The 21,024-nt window shown below is 39.8% G+C and overlaps 1 protein-coding gene across 13 annotated transcripts in view; it reads left to right on the top strand.

The window, feature by feature from the left end:
• PARD3 (par-3 family cell polarity regulator) overlaps positions 1–21,024 on the top strand; it is a 699,476-nt gene that overhangs the window by 612,476 nt on the left and 65,976 nt on the right. Inside the window, exon 23 of one of the 13 annotated variants that reach the window (XM_054716637.1) lies at positions 2,169–2,220. The exons of the other annotated variants lie outside the window; for them this stretch is intronic. Within the exon in view, the coding sequence (XP_054572612.1) occupies positions 2,169–2,205 (37 nt within the window). The 3' untranslated portion in view covers positions 2,206–2,220. Of the gene's footprint in view, positions 1–2,168; positions 2,221–21,024 lie in introns of those variants that run through there. 13 annotated transcript variants of the gene reach the window in all.

Below are 21,024 nucleotides of genomic sequence, written 5' to 3'. Positions count from 1 at the left end.
CCTTACGCAGCCTGTTTATGTTCCTGCAGCGCGAGCGTGTACCGCTCATTGGCACCGGCCCCCTTTGTTTGAGTGTGTATATAAGTGGCCACTGACCAGCCGTGCCCGGCTGCTTTTGTGGGGCTACTTTGAAGAACTACGTTGCGTGATGGCTACTCGGTTTACAATAAAGTCTCTCCTATGCATGCCTGCGCCTTCTCATGTCTTCCTCTCATACCCGGCATCCGAGGAGCTGTTCTTCCAGCACCCGTGTAGCATTTTCAGAGACTTTAGGCCAACATAGGGTTATTTTAAAATTGAGTTCAGATATCAATAACAGACTAAATATAGTCAGATTAGGCAAGTTTAACATCAGGCGTTAAGATCTCAGCTTCTGCTAATTCTCACCTGAAAGTTCCAATGACTTCAGCATCAGCTGTTTTTTAGTTGAGAAACACAAAATCAAAGATTTTTCCCCCATTGTTAACTAACACACCTAATTGATTTCACTGGAGCCCTGAGGCTGCTGTTGATGAAATGTGCTTATGATGCAAAGGTTTACAGTGTGTTGTTTTCCATTTTTTTAAAGATGATTGTCCCCAGACTCAAATTATACCTTACATTTGCTGTATTGATGCCAGTATAATTGTTTTGCTTAATTATGGTCGACTGTCTAAAACTGCCTTTTCCTTGGGTCATAGAAAAGTTTTATTGGAGTTCTTTAGTATGATTATAAAAATTAACAGGCTTATAATTATATGTGAGAGAAACAAATCCAAAGTTTGCCCAATAGTTGTTCTACTTACTAAAGTGACAACTGACCAGGAAACCATAACAGAGATGGCATGCATTGAAAAATCTTATTCTGGCTAATGTCCACATCAAGAAATATAATTTGAGCCCTGGCCAGTGTGGCTCAGTTGGTTGAATGTCATCCCATACACCAAAAGGTTGCTGGTCCCAATCCCGGTCAGGGCATGTGCCCAGGTTTTCTGATTCGGTCCCCAGTCAGGATGCATATGGGAGCCAATCAATCAATGTTTCTCTCTCTCTATCCTCCTTTTTTCCCTAAAATCAATTTAAACTATTTTTTTAAAAAGAAATATAATTTAAAAATTAATTTATATCCTCTTGTAACTTTCATTGAAAAGGTAACATTATCATCATTGAAATTAGTACTGTCAATAAATGTTGATATGTTTACATTGTGTATACCTTCCATTTTCTGAGATCTAGACTTAGTCAATACATGTATTACTCAGAAACCTCTAATGAAGAGGTAGAGTGGTTACCAACCAGTGGCCCGCAAACCACTGGTGGTCCGCGAGGTCTGAAAGGTTGGCGACTGCTGGAGAACTCTTATGAATATTCTAACTACAATCTAGGTACCACTGATTTTAATCATAACTTGAGAGACATCTTTGGACTCATTCAGGCATCTCTCAGACTTCTCTTGCACATGTATAAAATGTTTCACATCATCTTGATTTCATAACTTGAGAATATTTTCTACTCTAGCAAAACCAGTTATTGACTTATCGGCCACAGAACTTGAATGTGGGGATTCAGGAGGTAATTTCTCCGACTATATTTGGGGATGCTCTTCGGAAGCTTAGCAGAAGGCTGTGTCTAGAATGAGAATTTTTCTATAGGAGCTATTGGTGATTCATCCATTTTGTCTTCATTCTTCAGTTGTTTGGTTTATACATGGAAGTGTTATGTTATCCTATCTCATGGTAAAAGTAGAGAGAAACATAGCTCTTTTGCATTATACCCAACCAAAAAAATTACCATCAGAATTAAACTGTCATGATGTCTTGGCATAGGCAGAGGAAGAAACGAGATGTGTACACTGGGGCTGCAGCTGGCAGCAGGGTCTGGATGGTGGGGAAGCCAATGTTAGCAAAAGGTTACGATGCCCACTCAGTTATATTCAAATGTAGACCTCAGGGATTCAAGTTCTGGTCCGTCAGATACCAGACATTCTCAGGACAGCCAGCTCAGGATGGCCATTGTCACTGAGTGGATTACTATTTTATTGTTTCCTGGATCTAAGCCACTTGTCTTTCATCTGTATATAACAGTAAGAGAAATAGATTCATGTATTGTGCCTTAAATATTGCCAGGAAAAGTAACATTAAACACATATTTAGACCTATTTTCCTTTTTTTCTTCTGTTATTAACTTAGAGACAAACTCATAAAAAGAACGAATTCTACAATGTAATTTAATTAATAAGGAATGCCACCACATGCAAAAAACAAAACAAAAACAGACATCACTTGGAACAACAGGAAGAGAAAGTTTCTCATTGAGTTTCCAGATATATTGGGAAATAGTTTCGGCCGCCTGCTTTGGCCCTGGTTCTGGGTCTGCTGTGTGATATGGTGAAGTTACTGGGCTTCTCTGTACCTGTTGTATTCTTCATTTATACAGTGTGGTGTTTGCATAAGAAATGATGCTTTCTTCTTCCATCTTAGTGAGCTCTTTCACACTTCTCATCAGTAAAACGGTAAAGGGGTATGCAATGAATATGCTTGACAGTCTTTAAAAATATGTTGGAAGCTCTCTGATCCTTCTCTCCAATAACATCCAGGTTCTGGGGTGTGGATCTTGGCCGTCAGCTTTGTCTCCCTGCTGCCCAGTATGCCCATCAGCATAAATGAGCACTCAGTGAGTGAGTGTTAAATGGACTGCACTTCTAGCTTTGGTTTTTTGGGATAATGGAAGCTCTGCATCCTGGTTGTAGGATACTTACATGAGTCTTTTGATGTATTAAAATTCATTTGTTCTTTAAAAAATTATTTTAGATGTATTAAAATTTGTTTCATTTTTATTAAATTTATTGGGGTGACATTGGTTAATATGATCATATAGTTTTCAGGTGTGGGTTTCTATGTTACAAGATCTGTATATTGCACCGTGTGCCCATCACCCAAAGTCAAATCTTCTCCTGTCACCTTATATTAAGACTCCCTTCTTCCCCCATCCGCCTTCCCTCTGGCAACCACCACACTGCTGATTGTATTCATGAGTTTCAGTTTTATATCCCACACATGAGTGAAATCATATGGTTCTTAGCTTTTTCTGACTGACTTATTTTACTTAGCATAATGTTCTCAAGGTCTATCCATGCTGTTGCAAATGGCACTATTTCATCCTTTCTTATGGCTGCGTAGTACTCCATTTTGTATCTGTACCACATCTTCTTTATCCAGTCCTCTATCACAGGACACTTTGGTTGTTTCCATGTCTTGACCACCATGAATAATGCTGCAATGAACATAGGGGTGCATATATCTTTGCGAATACATGGTTTCAAGGCATATATCCAGGAGAGGGATTGCTGAGTCATAAAGTAGCTCTATTCTTAATTTTTTGAAGAATCACCAGACTGCTTTCCACAGTGTTTGTACCACCACATTCCCACCAGCAGTGAATGAGGGTTCCCCTTTTTCCACAACCTCTCCAACACTTGTTATTATTTATTAACAGTAGAACTGACATATTTGGTATACAGCTCTGTGGATTTTAACATACAGAAACACACAAAAAGTCAATTCTACTCTATGTTGATTAAAAAAATTTTAAGTCTCCCCTTTTGAAAGAATCACTGTTGGCACACTGAAGAGATGGACCAGCAGCTGGAATTTCTCTCCAAAATATGCTGGCTTTTCTAATATAAGTGGCATTTCATTTCTTTCTATTTTTAAACTATATTTCTCTTTGGTTTTTCGAATAATTTTTAAGTAAACTTTTGTTTATGCTGAGATAAGGATCTTTCTTGTTAGAAAATATTGTTTTTAAATAATGGGAGAATACCTGTTTCCTTCCAAGGGTATTGCTGTGGAAATAAAATATGCTTTATCAGCCTTTCCTGAGAAGCAGCTACTAATAGTGTTAGTGAATGGCATTCATTGAGTGTCTCAAGTCCAGACCGCTGGTCCTGCAACCTGGGTTACTGTACTTCATCCTCAGAACTCCCTTGAAGGAGGTGACAAATCCTTCTTTGACAAATGAGAAATGAGAGACAGAGCAGCCACAGAGAGGGCCGTGCATGGGGACAGAGACAGGACTGTGGAACCCAGCACTCTCTGTCTCCAAATCCCATATACACACAGGCGCTCATACGTACACTGGAGGGGGTAAAAGGAGAGGTTTGCCAAGACTGTGCCAAAGATTTTGTTCGAATTGCCCCTGTTTCTGAAACAGTGAAGGCTGATGTAGGGACAGCCACTCCCCTCTAGATGCCTGTGCTGACCCCCCGCAGCCAGCCAACAAACCATCTGCTCTTGTAGTTATGGTGTCTGCGTGGGAGCTTGCCATCCATGCTGCAGCAATAGCCCAGTGTGGCTTTGAAGAGCGATAGCCTAATGACTAAAACTTTGTCCCTTCCTTCCTATTGTCACTCCTTTGAGTCCATTGATGCTCAGTCCACAGCAAGTCCCAGCACCATGAGCTATCAATACCTTATCAGAATGGAATAAGTGCTAACCCTTGTGATGGAGGGGCAGAGAGCAATTAACAGTTTCTTTTTCTGATACAGGCTGGCTCCTCCACTGCAGATGAGCAATAGGTGGATTGGTTCTACGTGCTGCCACACATTCATTTCCTGACGAGTTTCTTCCCTCCTGGGAGGTTTTAACTCCCTCAGTTTCTCCACAGGGCAGCAGCCATCTTTTAACCTCCTCTCATACTTAGCGACTATCACATGTCCCTAAGTAAGTTAACTGTCAGTGGAAAATGTATTTACTTTCTCTGTTGTTAAGAGGTTTTGGAAATCAACACTCTCGGAGTATTGCTCATCCTGACTCTAACTTGCTGGGTGACATTAGGCCGGTTACTTCCTGTCTCTAAGCTGTACTTTTCTGCAAAAGAAGAGTCATGGGCTCCCTCTCTTACGGGGATGGGTTTGGAGTTGAGACAATAAATATAAACTGCTTTCCATCGCTAGAGATCAGTACGTTATTCTCACTATTTGTAACAAAGACCCATATGATCATAACCTCAAAGATAGTTCATTTCCAAAGATAGTTCATATACAATTCCACTTTTTTCTGAGCAGGCCTTTACTTACCAATCCCATTTCATGGCTCAACAAAATCCTGGAATCACTGGATATAGTATTCTGCCCTTTGTTGAGCTATGCAGTTGCTACTCATGTTTCAAGAATAGTCTTTGCTGTTAAAGCGCCTAGGAGAGTGCCAAATGAAGCTAGAACTAAGCACTCACTCCTTTCTTCCGGCCCAGCTGATTAGTTGTTCAGAAGTGAAAGGTTACATCCTTATTCTTGAAAGGGGGAGTGAAAAGCGATTGCTATACACTTGGCAGGAAGGTGAATTTTTAACACCCTAATTGCTTTGTTTTATTAATGTTTCCTCAACATAACAGGCCGGCCTTTGCTGACAGTGAACTGGAGTTAAGGGCACTTTCAGTGGCTTCAGAGCAGAGCAAAACTCCCTAGTCACCCGCTGGAAACCCTGGCCTTGGCCTCGTTAACTCTGGGTTCTGCCTGCGCTAACCAGCCACAGGGGATTGTCAGCTATTATCTCTTGGTCCTCACACCAGTACTCCTGGGAAGGTCCTTCCTCCAGTTCTGTGTGTGGCGTGCGTGTTTGTGACTTCTCCAGGCCGAAGTCAGTTCTTACTTAATTTAAGCCATCCCCCTGCCCATGGAGCAGAGACACACACATTATACAGAGTGGACAAAAGTAGGTTTACAGTTGTGAGCAAAAGAGTTTATTATTGTATTATTACTTATTCATTATTGTATTATTTTTCATACAAACAATGGTAAACCTACTTTTTCGCCAACCTGTATAGTGCAAAGCTATCAGGTCACAGCCCAAATTAATTCAAGGTCTGAGATTTAATCTGGCAATTGTGCTTTCCCTTTGTATTTGCCTATTTTATGAAGGAATTAACTTCTTTCGACAATTCTGTAATCTGTAAAGAGATGTCAGGGGTGATTAGGTGGTTCAATTGCCTGTTGTAAAGCAAAATGGCAGCCAATGAATATTTTCAACCAAAATAGAATAATTTTACTTTTTTAATGATAAAAGGAATAGTGTTAATTATAAAAAGTCAAAACCACAGACAAAGATAAAGAAAAAAAGATGATTCCATGTCCTACCAGTAGCCTTCTAGGACCTTTCTCCAAATATCTCTTTGTGTGGATATACACATGCCAGTCAGTGGTTTCAAATGGGCATTTTTCTAGATTTTAAATTAATTTGGGTTAAAAATCAATATTCATGTAGATTAGAACTTATTGATATAAGATAAATCTTTCACAGATCACTAATTGAATGTTAATTACAAGGAAAAAAAACAACCAAAACAAAGTCATAATTGCCAGGATATCAATGAATTTCTTTTTAATATGTGTGTGTTGATCTTTAGAAAAATAGAAAGATAGAGAAAAAAAAGAAAAACATTGATTGATTACCTCCATACTGGGGATCTAGCCCACAACCACCCGTGTTCCCTGACTGCGAATCAAACTGTGGACCTCTTGGTTCATGGGTCTATGCTCAACCACTCAGCCAAAAGCCATTTTATTTTTTTATTATCAAAGAACTACAATAAATTTAGATAATACAGCTATGTAAAAAGAAGAAAACAGCCCTGGCTGGTGTGTTTGAGTTGGTTGAGTGTCACCCCATGTTCTAAGAGGTTACTGGTTTGATTCCTGGTCAGGGCTTATACCCAGGTTGCAGGCTCAATCCCCAGTAGGGGGCATGCAGGAGGCAGCCGATCAATATTTCTCTCTCATCCATGTTGCAATCTTTCTTTCCCTTCCTCTCTCTCTCTAAAATCAATAAAAACATATTTTTAAAAGTTAAATTAAAAATACAATGGTTTTAAATTTTAAGTTGATTAGAAATTATGCATGTATTTGGCTTATAGATATAATTTTTTCACAGTTATATTTACTGCACCATCTTCTAAAAACTTGCTGCTATCATTACTAATGTTGAGAGCTGTATTGTGAATGTTGAGGTCTAAGAGCATTTCTCATCCTTTTTTAAAATACTAATAACAGATTCATATTCTGTAGTTGGAGTTAAGGTTACACAGTAAACTATAGTGGAGAATTCAAATAACTAACTAATTTGTTAGAAAATACTTTGATGTTAACCTGAAGTCCTGAATTTGCTAGTTCACTCAGTAAATACCTAGTAAGAGAGATTTTTATGTCCCAAAGTCATTAAACACAAACTAATGATGTTTGCTTTGCATTGTTGAAGATTTGATGATGGAATACATGCCAGGAGCTTGGAGGTTGGAGAGGGGTTTGGTTTGGTTGGGTTGGGTGGGTTGGTTGGGTTTGGTTTGGTTTGGTTTGGTTTGGTTTGGTTTGGTTGGTGGAGGTGGGCAGGTGGTCTGTGTTTTTTCTTGGAGGAAAACAATAGGGTTCAGTCTTAACTGAGCACCTGTGGAACAAAAACCGGAAGGTTGAAGGTTTCCCTCCACTTCTTGTCTAATCAGTCCCTCAGACTGAGTAATTAAAACACTAAGACCATCTGTGAATACTCAGAAGCCAACTAAATCTTAAAAACAACTGTTTTTCCTAAGAATACATACGTAGTGTTTGGTCACTGTAATAAATTATTTAAGATTCTGAGCTAGATGTCTCTGTGTGTACACACATATTCTTTTAATGTTGGAACAAAATACATTGTTTCGAGACCTTGAACTATTCAAGTTAATTTAACTTAGTTTGGAACTGAGAACTTTCTCATCTATGGAGTGCAGATGGGAAAGCATAGGTGATAAAATGTATTATCTATCTGCTTCCAGACACAGCCAGCCATTTTATAAACACGGGCCTGCACTGTAACATCAACAACAGCAGAATTGGGCTAGGGAGGCACCACATAGGGTGTCAGGCAGATACTGGTTTTAGCTCTGGTCTTCCTCTTAATTTCTTTAGTAATCAGAACAGAAAGAGTACAAAGTATTTGTAACTTACAGGATAATAAAGTTCAAGAGTAAGTAACAAGAAAAGCCAGTCATGAAAATCTCTGACAGAATAAGTTCTACACTTCCTTGAAGAATCTGTTTATTTCACATTGTTCAGTTTAAGATGGGAGGTAGGGTCATGCCTGTATTTATCAAAAATTGTCATAAACACAAGAATTAGCCCATGATACAAAGAGATTCGGAGATATTAAGAATAAAGGTGATAAAAAAATGACTCTTTCATTAGATTTGGTAGGGTATACACTAGCACAATTCAGTGACTCTGTACAAAGCATTATGCCCCCAAACTGAGATGTAACCATTGCACACAGTGTCACCCCTGGGGCACTGAGGCAACAGACTTATTTCTAGAAAGTGTAGACAAGAGAAGGGGGGTTTCCAGACCAGAACCAGACTGATTAGGGAGATGGGAAGAGTTGTGATGAGGACAAATGAAATGACATAAGAATGAGTAACTGGGCTGTTAGTAAAAAGGAGGGTGAGGTACCTTTAATGTAGATTAGTTCTATTATAGCTCATATCACTTGAAAGTGTAATCTGTTCACCAGGCACTGCATAAGCACTTTACGTGGATCCAGTAAAGTTTTGCAACATTTCACTTTCACAACTCTGTGAGTTCCTACTATTGTCCACATTTAATACATCAAGAATAGGTTTAGAGAGATGGTGAATGAGCTTGCCCAAGGTTCCATAGCTAGCGAGTGGCCAGCTTTTTTCTGTGTACCTAAAGAATCTCTCGTATTGTTTGCTGGTACCATGCACTCTTCCTAACATAGTTTGGGATGTTTGAGCCATCCACATGACTCTTAAATACATTTTAAGTGATGCTTCTTATAGTACTTTCTGATCCTTCGTGGTTTGCTTGTAATATACAATGCTTTATAGTCTCAGCTATATAAATGTATCTTGTCTCATAAGCTAGAGCTAATTTCTTGGGAGTGATAATTGTGACTTCTATCTCGATCCATAAATATTATATAAATGTTGCCTTGACAATGGAGGGAGAAAAGTATTTGTTGGGGAAGAGGGTGGAGTAGGTGGAAGAGGGCATATGGGGGATAAATGGTGATGGAAAAAATAATAATATAGTAAAACAAAGGAAAAACAAAAAGTTATTTCATGAATTATTTTAGGAAATGCAGTTCTCACTGATTTCCAGAGACCAGAGTTGACACATAAATTCTCTAATTTGTTTACTTTAGAGAGCTCAGCTCAAGTGCAGCATCTGTTTTTGCTTTTTCTATGAAATCTTGGTTTTATATCAGTAGGACTGAGGCACAGGCCAGTCATGTGACCAACTTGGGTCCACATAAGAAGCTCCTATAAGCGCTGTGTTGGGAACTTCCTCCAAAGAATGGTGCCTTGGCCTCCCTTATGTTCATATCTAGCTTTTCAGCTGTCTATCAAGGATAAACTCAATCTGCCAGATAACATTATTTTACGACTAAAAGAATGTCAAAACTCTAATTTTGCTTAGGTTTGTCTAATTTTCAACGGACAGCTCTCTTCTGTGAAACTCAGTCAGAACATCAACCTAAAATTACTTTCAATTTGTAGAATGGAACGCCTTCTGTAAGTGCAGTGGTTATTTGTGAAGCTTGAATGGTGGGTGAATTCCCTGCCATGTTCCAATGAAATTAGAGAGATAAAATTATAATGTTGAAGGCACTTATATTTTAAGTGTTTTCTACCATTATGCTCCCTCTGCATTCCTTGCAGAAATGGCTGCTGCAGGAAACCTATTCCCAGAACCCTGTCTGAGCCCAGGCTCAAGGCCCCAGGGAGAAGAGCACCCGTATTCTGTGATGTTAGTAGAACTACAAAAAAGCAACAAAGAATGGCCCCTGCTTGTTCTCAAGCTTCAGACAGTGCTCTTGTTGGGATGGGGGAATTTTTCTAATATAAATTCAAGCTCGAGAAGAGAGGGATGTGGAGAAAATCCAATTAACAGTGAAGGTCATACAGAACAAACTACTCGTCACTAAAAGAAATAGTTTTTAAAGTGGATGAATATTTAGATTAGAATTGATAAAATGTCATTATTGTATAAGCAAGTTGTGCTTTGCTAGTAATATTTTTCAGGAGGCATCATCGGCTTGAGGATGTTTCCTTTCTTATTAAGAAGATGATCAGAAGTTTGGAGCCTTTTCATCATCATTATTAACATGCAGGGAAAAGACTTCCTATTGCTCTCTGTGTGTACAAAATTTAGTAATCGTCTTGAAAGTACTATAGATAAGCAAGGAAAAATGCCCTGTTTGTTTCCTCATAGAAATGACATTTTTTATTTAGGGAGAAAAATCTATTAATTTACAATCTCTCCCTTTCTCTGTTTTTCAGCATTTCTTGCAAATTGTATGTAAATGAATGCAAATAAGCAATTTTCGCTATCAAGCTTCTGAGAAGTATACGATGCATAAAATTAAGATGCTGAGAGAAACATGCAACTAGTTAAGGTAGCATGTAAAGAAATGTTTAAATTCAAATTAGATACTTCAGTGGAAAATATTAGTTGTTTAATTCAAAAGGTGTTTTATATAATTTAGGGAAGACTTGTCCTCAGTAGTGTTTCCATTTTCTTCAAAAATAAGTTTTAGGAGCTTGTACTGGCCCCATTAAACTAAAAATTGAGTTTAACCTAAGAGTTAGAATGCAATAAAAATGTGTTCTAGTTTTAATGCTTCTACCATCAGAACATATAAGGGAGTCAGGAGTGATCATTTGAGAGTGAGGATGGTGGAAATAGGGATCATTTTCTATCCCATTCACATGAAGCCCCCATGGTACTTCCATGTAATGGGTACACAGAAAGCCTTCATACACAGACCACAGCCAGCTAGTTAACCCTAGACCCTAAGAAGGTTTTCTGTGCGATGCAGGAAGGATTCCACCCACGCCATCAACAGCACCTGCCACCTTCCATCCAGGCAGACACCTTTACTCTCAGGGCAGCATTGGGCATCTACCAGCCCTACCAGGGACAGAAGAAGAGGGAAGGAACTTGATCTCCAGTTAGGAGCCTTTAGTTTCAATAAATGGAAAACATTTTTGCAAGGCATAAAGCAACAAGGAAATTATTGAATAATTTAAGATCTTTGTTGAGAAGATGTAAACTATCTTATAAGGTTGGTGCTATTTCTGCCCCCAGACAGAAAAACAGACAGGAACGTGGTTTATGCTAGTTTTCTAAATGCTCAACTTTGAAAGTGTTTCACAAAATTCCACTTAACATGGGGAGAGTTGTTGTTTTCTACCAACTTGGTGTTCAGACTGGGTTTTCTGATTTCAACAGAGCCCATGTTTTAGCCCAAAGTATCTATTTCTTGGCTTCAGAGATGAAACAGTTTTGACATGTAGTGTACAAAACTCTCTCTTAGACTTGGGTTCCCTCATCTGCAATTCCTCTGTCTGTGTCTGATATAGGGAGTCAGTAGATCAACATTTTTACATTTTTAAGAATCTCTTTAGTATCTGGCTTATAAAGAAGACAGCTAGATTCTCATAACTGCCTCTACATTTACTCTGGTTCAGAGGGTTGTTTTGTTTTCAGTATATGAAGATGATGCTTCTCAATTATGGCTAGTTTTCTGCCTCAAGACTTGATGAGTGATAGTTTCTTACCTGCTATTGTAATATGAAACCTAAAACCACTTATCTTTACCTTAAACTATGATATCTCCTGCTTTCAAACCTTTTTACAAACTATGTGATTGAGTTATACCAGGCATTGGTCACTGAGAATATATGGGTCCCCTGAGTTGTAAAGATTTTCCAAATCATGATACAGTTATACAAAAAATTAAAAAGACAACAGAGATCTCTAAGTGTTAAGAAGCTATCAAACTCATGGTGGTAGATATAAGTTTTCCAAAGTTCTAATATTTACTTGATAGCTCAAATTTTATCATTGGCAACAAATATTGTCAGTAGCTTTCCTCAGAGTAACAGTTCCCTTTTGTTCATTTTCAAGAAAATGCCTTTTGAATACTTAAGTCTGATAACAGATTTTTATCAGTTGTTCTTATGAAGTAAAAACGATGTTATGTGGGGGGAAAATGGCTGGTTCAGCTGCAACCCAATCACACCAGTGCTTTTCCTTGAGACAAACATCAGACTCGGGTGTGTAACAGAGCTGCTTTATGTATACTTGCTTTCTTGTGACAGAATATTATAAAGAAGTGTACTCAGGGTCAAGATTTATTAAAGTTGACATTTATGGCCTCACAGTGGTGTGCTGAGGTGAAACTGACTTTATTTTCCTTCACATGCTTGGAGGGGAAAAGTACAGTGACCATGAGTATTGTTTGGGGCCAAAAGTGTCTTTTCACTATCACTGCAAATGTTAATCTAGTGAAGAAGGCAAATAGTGTTTTAATCCTATATAATAAAAGCCTAATATGCTAAGTGTCCATCGTCTGGTCGGCTGTTCAACCAAACAAAGTGTAATATGCTAATGATATGCTAAAGCCTCTCAACTGCTTCCTATGATGTGCACTGACCACAAGGAAGCAGACATTCAGCTTGTCAACCAGTTGCTATGGCATGCACTGACCACTAAGGGCAGACGCTCCGACCAGTAGGTTAGCTTACTGCTGGGGTCTGGCCAATCAGGACTGAGGGAACCAGGCTGGACACACCCTGGAGAAACTCCCACAGTCCCTCCCTGGCCCCTATCATGCACCGGTGGGGTCCCTTGGCCTGACCTGCGCCCTCTCACAATCCAGGACCCCTTGGGGGATGTTGGAGAGCCAGTTTTGGCCCAATTCTGCAGGCCAGGCTGAGGGGCCCCACTGGTGCACAGATTCGTGCACCGGGCCTCTAGTATTACTGTAAAACAGTTCTGACCTGGGGAACCATTTAAAGATCTTGGAGACCTCCATGAGTCTACAGAACACACTTTGAGTGCCAGAGGACTCGAGAGCCAGGCAGAGGCCCTTTGCCCGAGGCTTTAGAGTTAGTCTGTGGTGGGCCGGGAAGGGTGTGGAAGGAGTGGCATGGTCAGATTTGTACCCTAGGGTGACAGTGGTGGCAGCAAAGTGGAACTCATTCTGGGAAGGAAGATGGAGATTGGAACTGGGCATCATTGCCAAGAACTAGCCATGTTTTTTTGTGTGTTGCCAGATGACTGTATAAGATTGAGTAAGCCACAAACTCTTAAACACATTCAACTGTACGCATATAGTAAGTTGAAGATATTTCTGGGTGTTCTTATTTCTACTCTGTGGGGTATTCAGGGATGAATCTCAGGCATGTGTGCACATACATGAAGTTTGGGTGTGCATCGCTGGCTCATTGGCCTCCCAGGTTGCTATTTTCTAGCCCAGTTTGTCGTTGTGCTTTATCATCAGCACATTTCCTGGATGACACACATTCATTCTGTATCATATGTGGAAAACATTTATTTACCATGGAGACCTCCCACTCAGTAGAAGTGTGGGAGACTCGTTAGTTAGAAGGTCTAGTTCATATGATATTCAGAAGTAATCACAAATCATTCTGACCAGCTAGCAGTACTTGCTTAGGACTCCATGCAGGCGCCCTGCCTCTCTGTTGATACTAAGCAAAGACAATGAATCTTCAAGCTCAGCTGATTTCATTGTGATTGATCTGAGCCAATTTTTAAGGTAATTGATGATTTTGCCTTAGTTGAGTCTATTAGTGCAAATAATTATTAATCAATATGCTCTCAGCTCTTACTTCAGAAGATAATTCTAACACATGATTTATTCTGAACATTTCACTTGAGCTAACTTTACAAGAGGAAAATCAATTGGCAAGTGGTCTAAAGCACTTTAATTATCTGTAGCTCCATATTCCTTTCTCAGCCGTATTTACCCACGTAGCTTGCTGTCCCTTTCTGGCAAGGGTGACAGGAAGGTTTTTATTGCCGTGATGGCAAGATAATATATAGTTCATCTTTGATTGACTAAGTTGATTTATAGTGATTTAGTTAAATGTCTTAAAAACAAAGTGTTGTGGCATTGCTTTGGAGAGTATAGTTAGCATTGCCCTTGAAAAAGAAGGAACATATTGCCCGTTGGAAAGCAGTTTACTAGTGTGGACAGTGAGTGTTGTGAAGTCAGTTTACCCTGAAAACACAGGGAGACCGGAATCACAGGACATTAAGGTATGAAGCATTTTATGGGCTAAGGCTAAGCTTATAGTACTCACCACATTGTTGCTCTTGTTGAAGATGCTTGTGGCTTCCCTATGCTAAGGTGTTCCTACCTGGGAGTTGGTGTTTTGCCAGGTAATGTCTTGAAAGTTGTGGTTTGATTTTTTTTTTTCTCTGAGAAAAGATGCAGAAGAAAATAATCAGCACCAGGAATGAGCCTGCATTTGTTCCCGAGTGGAGTGTCCAAGCATCTGTTTTTGTTGTACTGTGGAGGGCACAGGAATGTGTGGGCCTTGACCTGAGACGTCCAGACATGATTTTAACAGATGGGAATTCTAAACGTCAGTTCCCTGAATTGTCATTATAGAAGCATTTCAACCAGCATTGAGATGCTCTGTCACACCTCTTGACCAATACCGTGCCTCTTGCAATTGCAGCAGATCAAAATGGCAAAACATTAATATGTCCAGCAGCCTTCAAGGTCAGTTCTTCACTGCCTCCACTCCCTACCCCCAGGCACTTCTGGGACACCCAAAGCTTGGGCCCAAGACCTCACATACCAATAAACTAAAATTCCAACTCTTTGTTAACAGCTGGCCTGGTGTCATGTCTCCAGAAGGTAATGTTCTTAAGCATTGAATAGAGCTTATACTATCAATTAAACAATGAGAGAGAGGGAAGGTGGGTTCTGAGCAGACTTGGGGTTTAACAGAGCTAATTCAGTGGATGTCTGGCTTGGAATTAGCACCACAGGGAAGACCAGGAAAAATGAGGTCCTGCTTCTGTCTGTAGGAAGTCACAGTCCTGGTAGGGAGGGTTGGAGTGGAGAAGTGAGACATCAGACAAGAATACAGTAGAGAAGGGGCTGACACCAGATGGACAGGCTCTGATGTCCAGAGAAGAAGAAGGAGAGGCTGATGGACAAGACTGGTTGATACCATCCAGGAGCCCCGAGGACACCACTGCTGTGTCTCCTCCTCCCCTCTCCCTGCCACCCCTCTCTGTTCTCTGGGAACAGCAGCTAACTCCAGGCTGATCAGAAGGAAACTGCGGCTTAAAACCTGGGGCCAGCCCTGGTCTTTGTGATGACTTCTTGAGTGACTGTCTTTGAGTTGCAGGTGGAGTCCAGGGGACCTTGTAACAGAAAATAGAGACTGAGTATCAGAACCATTGGGGGATAACTCATATTCCAGCTCGTAGATGCAAATCACAGTGTTTGGAAATTTTTCTGACCAGGGGCCACTTTGGAAGCTGGTGTGTCACCTTTCCTAGAACATTCCTCCCACCGCACCCCTCCTGTATTTCTTCTCTCACCAGTTGCCTCCCACCTTGCTCTTAAGTTGAGCAAGTGTTGAGAAGGCTAACCTTCTCCATGGATCGGCTGTTCCCTAGCCTCACGTGCAGGTTGTGCCCCTTGATTGGCAGTGTGAATCTTGGATACATCACTCAACTACTTCGAGGCAAAGTTTTCCTGTCTGTAAAATGGATATAATACTTCACTCATGGGATGGTTGTGAAAATTCTTTGAGGCAAATTTTAAAGAACTTTCTAAATAAACTATAAAACCCTGCAGTATAATATATAATATGTATACACATATGTATAAATGTAACATGATTAGTAAGTTTATTTTACATTTTCAATGTTATTATTCCTCCTTACCTACTGCCTACTCTCGGGCCCGTCACCATTCCTGTAATTGTTTTAGTTCTGAGATGGAGCCCTGAGTAGTTGTGCTGGTCCCTGTTTGCCCTATCCTTTTCTATCCAAAGTGACTTAAATGTTCTAGAGCCGAAATATGAGAGGTAAAAACATCCTAAAAATAAATTTCATGTCTTTGTTGCATATAGTACTTCAACAAACACCTAGTAAATGAAGGGATTATTTAAAATGGTTCCTTCTTTTCCTTTTTTTTTTTTTTTCAGTGTTTTATATACAAGAAAACTAATTTAAAGCCTTTCTCCTTCTTCTAAGTATGTTTAGAAACCTATATGACAATTTTGCTACTAACCTTGTGTCATACTAACGACAGCATATGAAAGACATTGTTCTTTAGGACAAAGGAATGGAATTTTAAAGACCAGTAAAAATTGCCAAAGACATACCAGTATGTGGATCAGGACCCAGGGCAATGCTTACATAACCTCTCAACTGTTTTCTCAGGTTTAAAGTGAAAATAAAGGCAGAAACGACATGTCTAAACATGATATATTAATAGCTGATCCAATCTACATAACAAAACAAACCAGGGGCCTAGGCCCTAAAAGTGATAGCCATGGCATCGAATATCCTGTTCACCTTTATTCCAGAGGATAGGGCTGTGGCGGTGAAACACAGCATTTGTTTACACAGAGGAAGACTATAAAACATTCACGGGCAGGAAGTGGCAATGGGTAGGACATGCAGTTGGAGCAGCGGGACCTTGAGGTGAGCAGAATGCAATCATTCAAAGCGGAATTTGGCCAGGGCCTCCTGAGTCCTATCAGGACACAGTGCACTTTCTAAAATGTCAAAGACCTCTGTCTTATCTCCTCCCAAAGATGAAAAAGTGAGATGTGAAGCCCTTTTCTGGAGGTGGTATTTGTTTTTAATGATAGGTTCTGATCTCTTTTGCAGGCTTTGAGCATATGAACCAAGAGTTCAAAAATAGCTCCTTGAGGGAAACAAAACAAAACAAATCCCCAGAGGCCTGGAACAAGGGCTGATGTGCAGACATTGGTGATCTGGGGTTGTAAATGGACAATTCTGTTAACAGAGGATGATCTGGTTAAAGAGACTGGTGTTCTTATAAGGCATGAGTCAGTGCTCTGGGCAGTTTGCCCCTTTGGGAAACAGAGTAAGGCTGATAATTTGCATTTATATAATACCCCTTGGCTTGTGGCTCTACAAGAACTTTGCAAACGTTAATTAATTCTCTAAACCCCCTGTGAGGCAGGGGTGTCATAGGTAACTCTCAGGAAGGCAGGCCAGTGATCCTAGCCAGAGTGGATATGCACGTTAGAAAGCACTGCAGGCTCTGGAGCCCAGGAGGTTGAGTGGAATTTTTATGAGGAAAAAAAACAACAAAGGTTGAAACATGTTGGTCAGCCTGTGTGGGTAATAAACCTGGATACTATGACCATGGGTGAAGTTCTAACATCTAATTATTTAGTTTCTCTCCTATGATCCCAGGCATTTGTCATGAAGTGTGCTTTGTGACTGTTCTGTCTTTGGTCTTTCTCTCTTCATTTTCAAAGCTCCGCTTGTAAGGGGTTTCAAACCCCAGTGTAAAGATCAGGGCCCAGTATATGAGGATGAGCGGCAGCCAGACCATACTAGAAATCAGTATTTTTATAGCTGTTTTAGCAGTCAATTCAAAGATTCATTCATTGATTGACCTATTTACTGAATCACTACTTTATTTGACAAGCACAGGTTTTTTAGTTTGCTCCCCTTTAGACATTGAGGTACCCCAAGAACTTAAATGTGAGAAAACCATTTCTCTGCTCATGGTCTAGGGCTCAGTACTATTTTCTTCATTCTCTTCGTGTTATGGAAGTATTTCCGTTTCCCCAGTTTGTATCTGATATAGGTGTTAGGACCATTGGAATGTTTTAGCACTTGGGATGTAATTTACCAGTGAACATTATGTACTTGAATTTCTTATGAGAAAGACATACTGCATAGAAGATCGTAATGATGTGGCATAAAAGAACCCACTTCTCTGTGTACTTAAATCTCACCACCTGTTAGAAGGCCTGTTGGAATTTGTGAAAAGTTCAAATTTTAACTTTTTTTAAAAAGGAACTGTGTGTGTTTTTTATGAAGTACTAGAGGCCCAATGCAAAAAATTCATATAAGTGTAGGCCTTCCTTCCCCCGGCTGCCGGCACCGGCTTCCCTCTGGCACCCGGGACCCGGGCTTTCCTTGCAGCCACGGCTTCATCCAGAAGGTTGTCCAGAAGGACATGTGGTCTAATTAGCATATTATACTTTTATTATTATAGATAGTTTGATGCTAGACCCACAAAGTGCTACTTACTGGTGGTACTTGGGGAATTTGCTTGTGATGAATAGGTAAGATTTGTGCATGATTTGGCCTGTGTCATGTGGAATGGATAGTTGTTCTGAGGTGCTGAGAGCTGATTATAGCAGTTGTTTCCTATAATAGATTCCCATTGTGTTAGATTTTTTTAAAAATTCAAGTAATTTGCATAACAGCTTTTTACAGATTAGTTCAAAAGCCAACTTCAACCTAGCTCTTCCCAAGTTATAAGAATTAGTGGTATGTGAATTCTTGGGATGTACTCTATGTTCACATACTGTGGTGCAAGCCAGATAAGATGTTACTTTCAGGTTAACTAGGGAGAGATCTACTGGGGAAAACAAGGTGTATTATTTCTTTCAAATAATTTGGAACACTAGGAAAAAGAATGAGATTATGCAATTGCTCCCAAAGTCTTAGCTGAAGCTGGCTGTCAGGACAGCCACCCAGGCATGGCCTCAGGAAGGGAGTGCTGTGTGGTGTGTGTGAGAGATCAAACACACCAGGCTGGACTGCTCCCAGCAAGACACACTCTTTCAGGCTGTTGCCAGCTGGTTTTGCTGTGGGCAGTGTTAAGCTTTATAGATTGAAAACACCTGGCTTTTCATCGGCCTTGTGTACCCAGCAGGAGAGCAGTGTTAGCCGAAATAAATTCACCAAATTCTTATCTGACATATTGACTTGACTTGAATTTAATAAGTTGGGGCAATTTCTGAGGATGAATCTTGTTATCATCTGTGCAACTGTTCTCTTCTATCCTTACCCTGCCTTTGGAAGAATCTTCATTTTAAAATATGGACATAAACCTTTATTTGGGGCTTTCAAATGCAATGTCAGTAGTGATTTCTGAAGGTACCAAGTTATTTGCATAGAGGTCACACACACTGTTTCCTGTAGGAACTTCCTGACTGAGGAAGATTCAGAGCAATCCCATGTGACCAGATGTCAGCAGGTTCCAAAAAGGACTTGAGACCTGTTGCGGTTAAGAGCATTTGAAGTCTAGTGTTAACTGATTTCTGAAGAAATAAAGAAAAGAAAATGTGTAAATAATAGAAAAGCTGTACTTATCTACTAGATACAGACTGAGAAACAGGTGCAAATTATGGTGCTGGGACTCTTGGTTGCCTTTACCTTTGGAAAGCATCTTTTATGATTTTGTAGCCCATTTCTTCTGCCCCATTTTACATGGCTTGGTAGAGAAATTTCAAGACTGAAGCTTAATTTAATTCTACCTCTGAGTTAAGCATATGAATGGTTTTTAACTTCCAAAATTGCCACCTCACAGATTCAGACCTTTGAGCAGCAGTATACAGACCCCACTCACTGAGTTAAGACTTCAGAGCTGACTAATCAGTGTTTATAATTGGTTGGCTGTTGTCATTGGTCTTAGCACTTTAACTTGAAGTTAATGAGAAAGTTTTTCTTAAAGAGACTGATAAAAGCCAGGACTATTTATATTGTGCCAGAGTAATGTTGAACACCTATTATGTTCCAGCACAACAGTAATCCTATCAAGATGGTAGTAATTATCAGAGGTAAAGCCCCTCCTCCATATTCTAAATTGCTCAGAGGATAGAAAGAAAGCTAATATCCTTGAACATGCAGAGTAATTTACCAAGCACTGGGCTAATCATAATTCCCCTTGCGATTGGTGCTTTAGCCACGGAGGCTTCTCTTCTGGTCCACAAATACATTTGCTGTTGCCTCAGGGCCTTTGCACTTGCTGTTTTTTTTCTGTCTACAATTCTGTTTCTCCAGATCACTATATAATATTGAAGTACTACTTGTCATTTTGAACTCAACCCCCTCTTCCTTGGAGGGTCCATCTAACCATATTGCCTCAACAAAATTATATCCCAAACCACTCAAAAGAGACTTGACTTCCTACAGATACTGAGAACTAGACTCTCTTACTTCTCTGTCTCCCTGAATTATGGCATCCTGATTATTAATCAATCTGGCCTGTATAAACCTACCCCTGCACATGTGCCTCTTCTCTTTTACATCAGGGGTGGGGAACGTCTGACCCACAGGCCGTTTAAGACCAGAAAAATCATTTGATCTGGCCCTGCCAAGGCATTAGGGGTGAGTTAATTAAATGTTTGACCAAATATAGCAGGCTGACTTTTAAGTTGATAATTTCGTATGACCTGCTAATTATGGTATAAATATCCAAATGGCCCTTGGCAGAAGAATGGTTCCCACCCCCGTTTTACATATTCCTCAAGGAAACAAGTGAGAAACAGGCTCTATTAAAAATGTCTGTTTGATGAATATTGCTTTCTCGTTGCTTTTTACCTTGGACTTAGCCTTCCCTTTTCAGAAGCCTAAATATGTGTTTTGTGCAGGTTTGTTGGATTAGAACTAGATATCAACTAGAAGATAATTTTATTTAGAACAGGTATAGCCAAGCATATGGCATTTGGTATGCATTATGTGAAGAAAGTCAAGTTACATTATGAACAGATGAGTTCTGAGTTTCTTTCTAATGTGGAACATTTATTTATTTTGGATTGTTACAGTGATTTTCTGGACTTTTTTTGTTATAATTACCTGATTATATTTAAGTGGTATGTTTACATTTTGAATTGATTTATATGAAGCTTTGCTTTTTCACCACTAAGACACTCAGGTTTCTCGTTACCCCAGCCATAGAAACCCTTCTCTCTGCTCCATGCCTTCTGCATTCAAAGGCTTTCTCAGTTAAAGAATGGTAGTGTGTTCACCCATATTTTTGCGAAGCGGCAGCAGTCACACAGCCAAAATGTTCCACCAGAGGGCTGTCCTTCCAGATCTTCATACTATTTATAGATATCTCTACGTAAGACCTCTGTAACCTGCAGTAAATTGTAAAATATAGTCTTTAGTTGTGTGTGTGTGTGTGTGTGTGTGTGCATGCAGTGTGTTTACTGCACATGAAT

This window comes from Eptesicus fuscus, chromosome 5 (genome assembly GCF_027574615.1).
Source record: "Eptesicus fuscus isolate TK198812 chromosome 5, DD_ASM_mEF_20220401, whole genome shotgun sequence".
In the NCBI taxonomy this organism is placed as follows: domain Eukaryota; kingdom Metazoa; phylum Chordata; class Mammalia; order Chiroptera; family Vespertilionidae; genus Eptesicus; species Eptesicus fuscus.
This window is presented reverse-complemented; position numbering and strand designations above follow the sequence as displayed.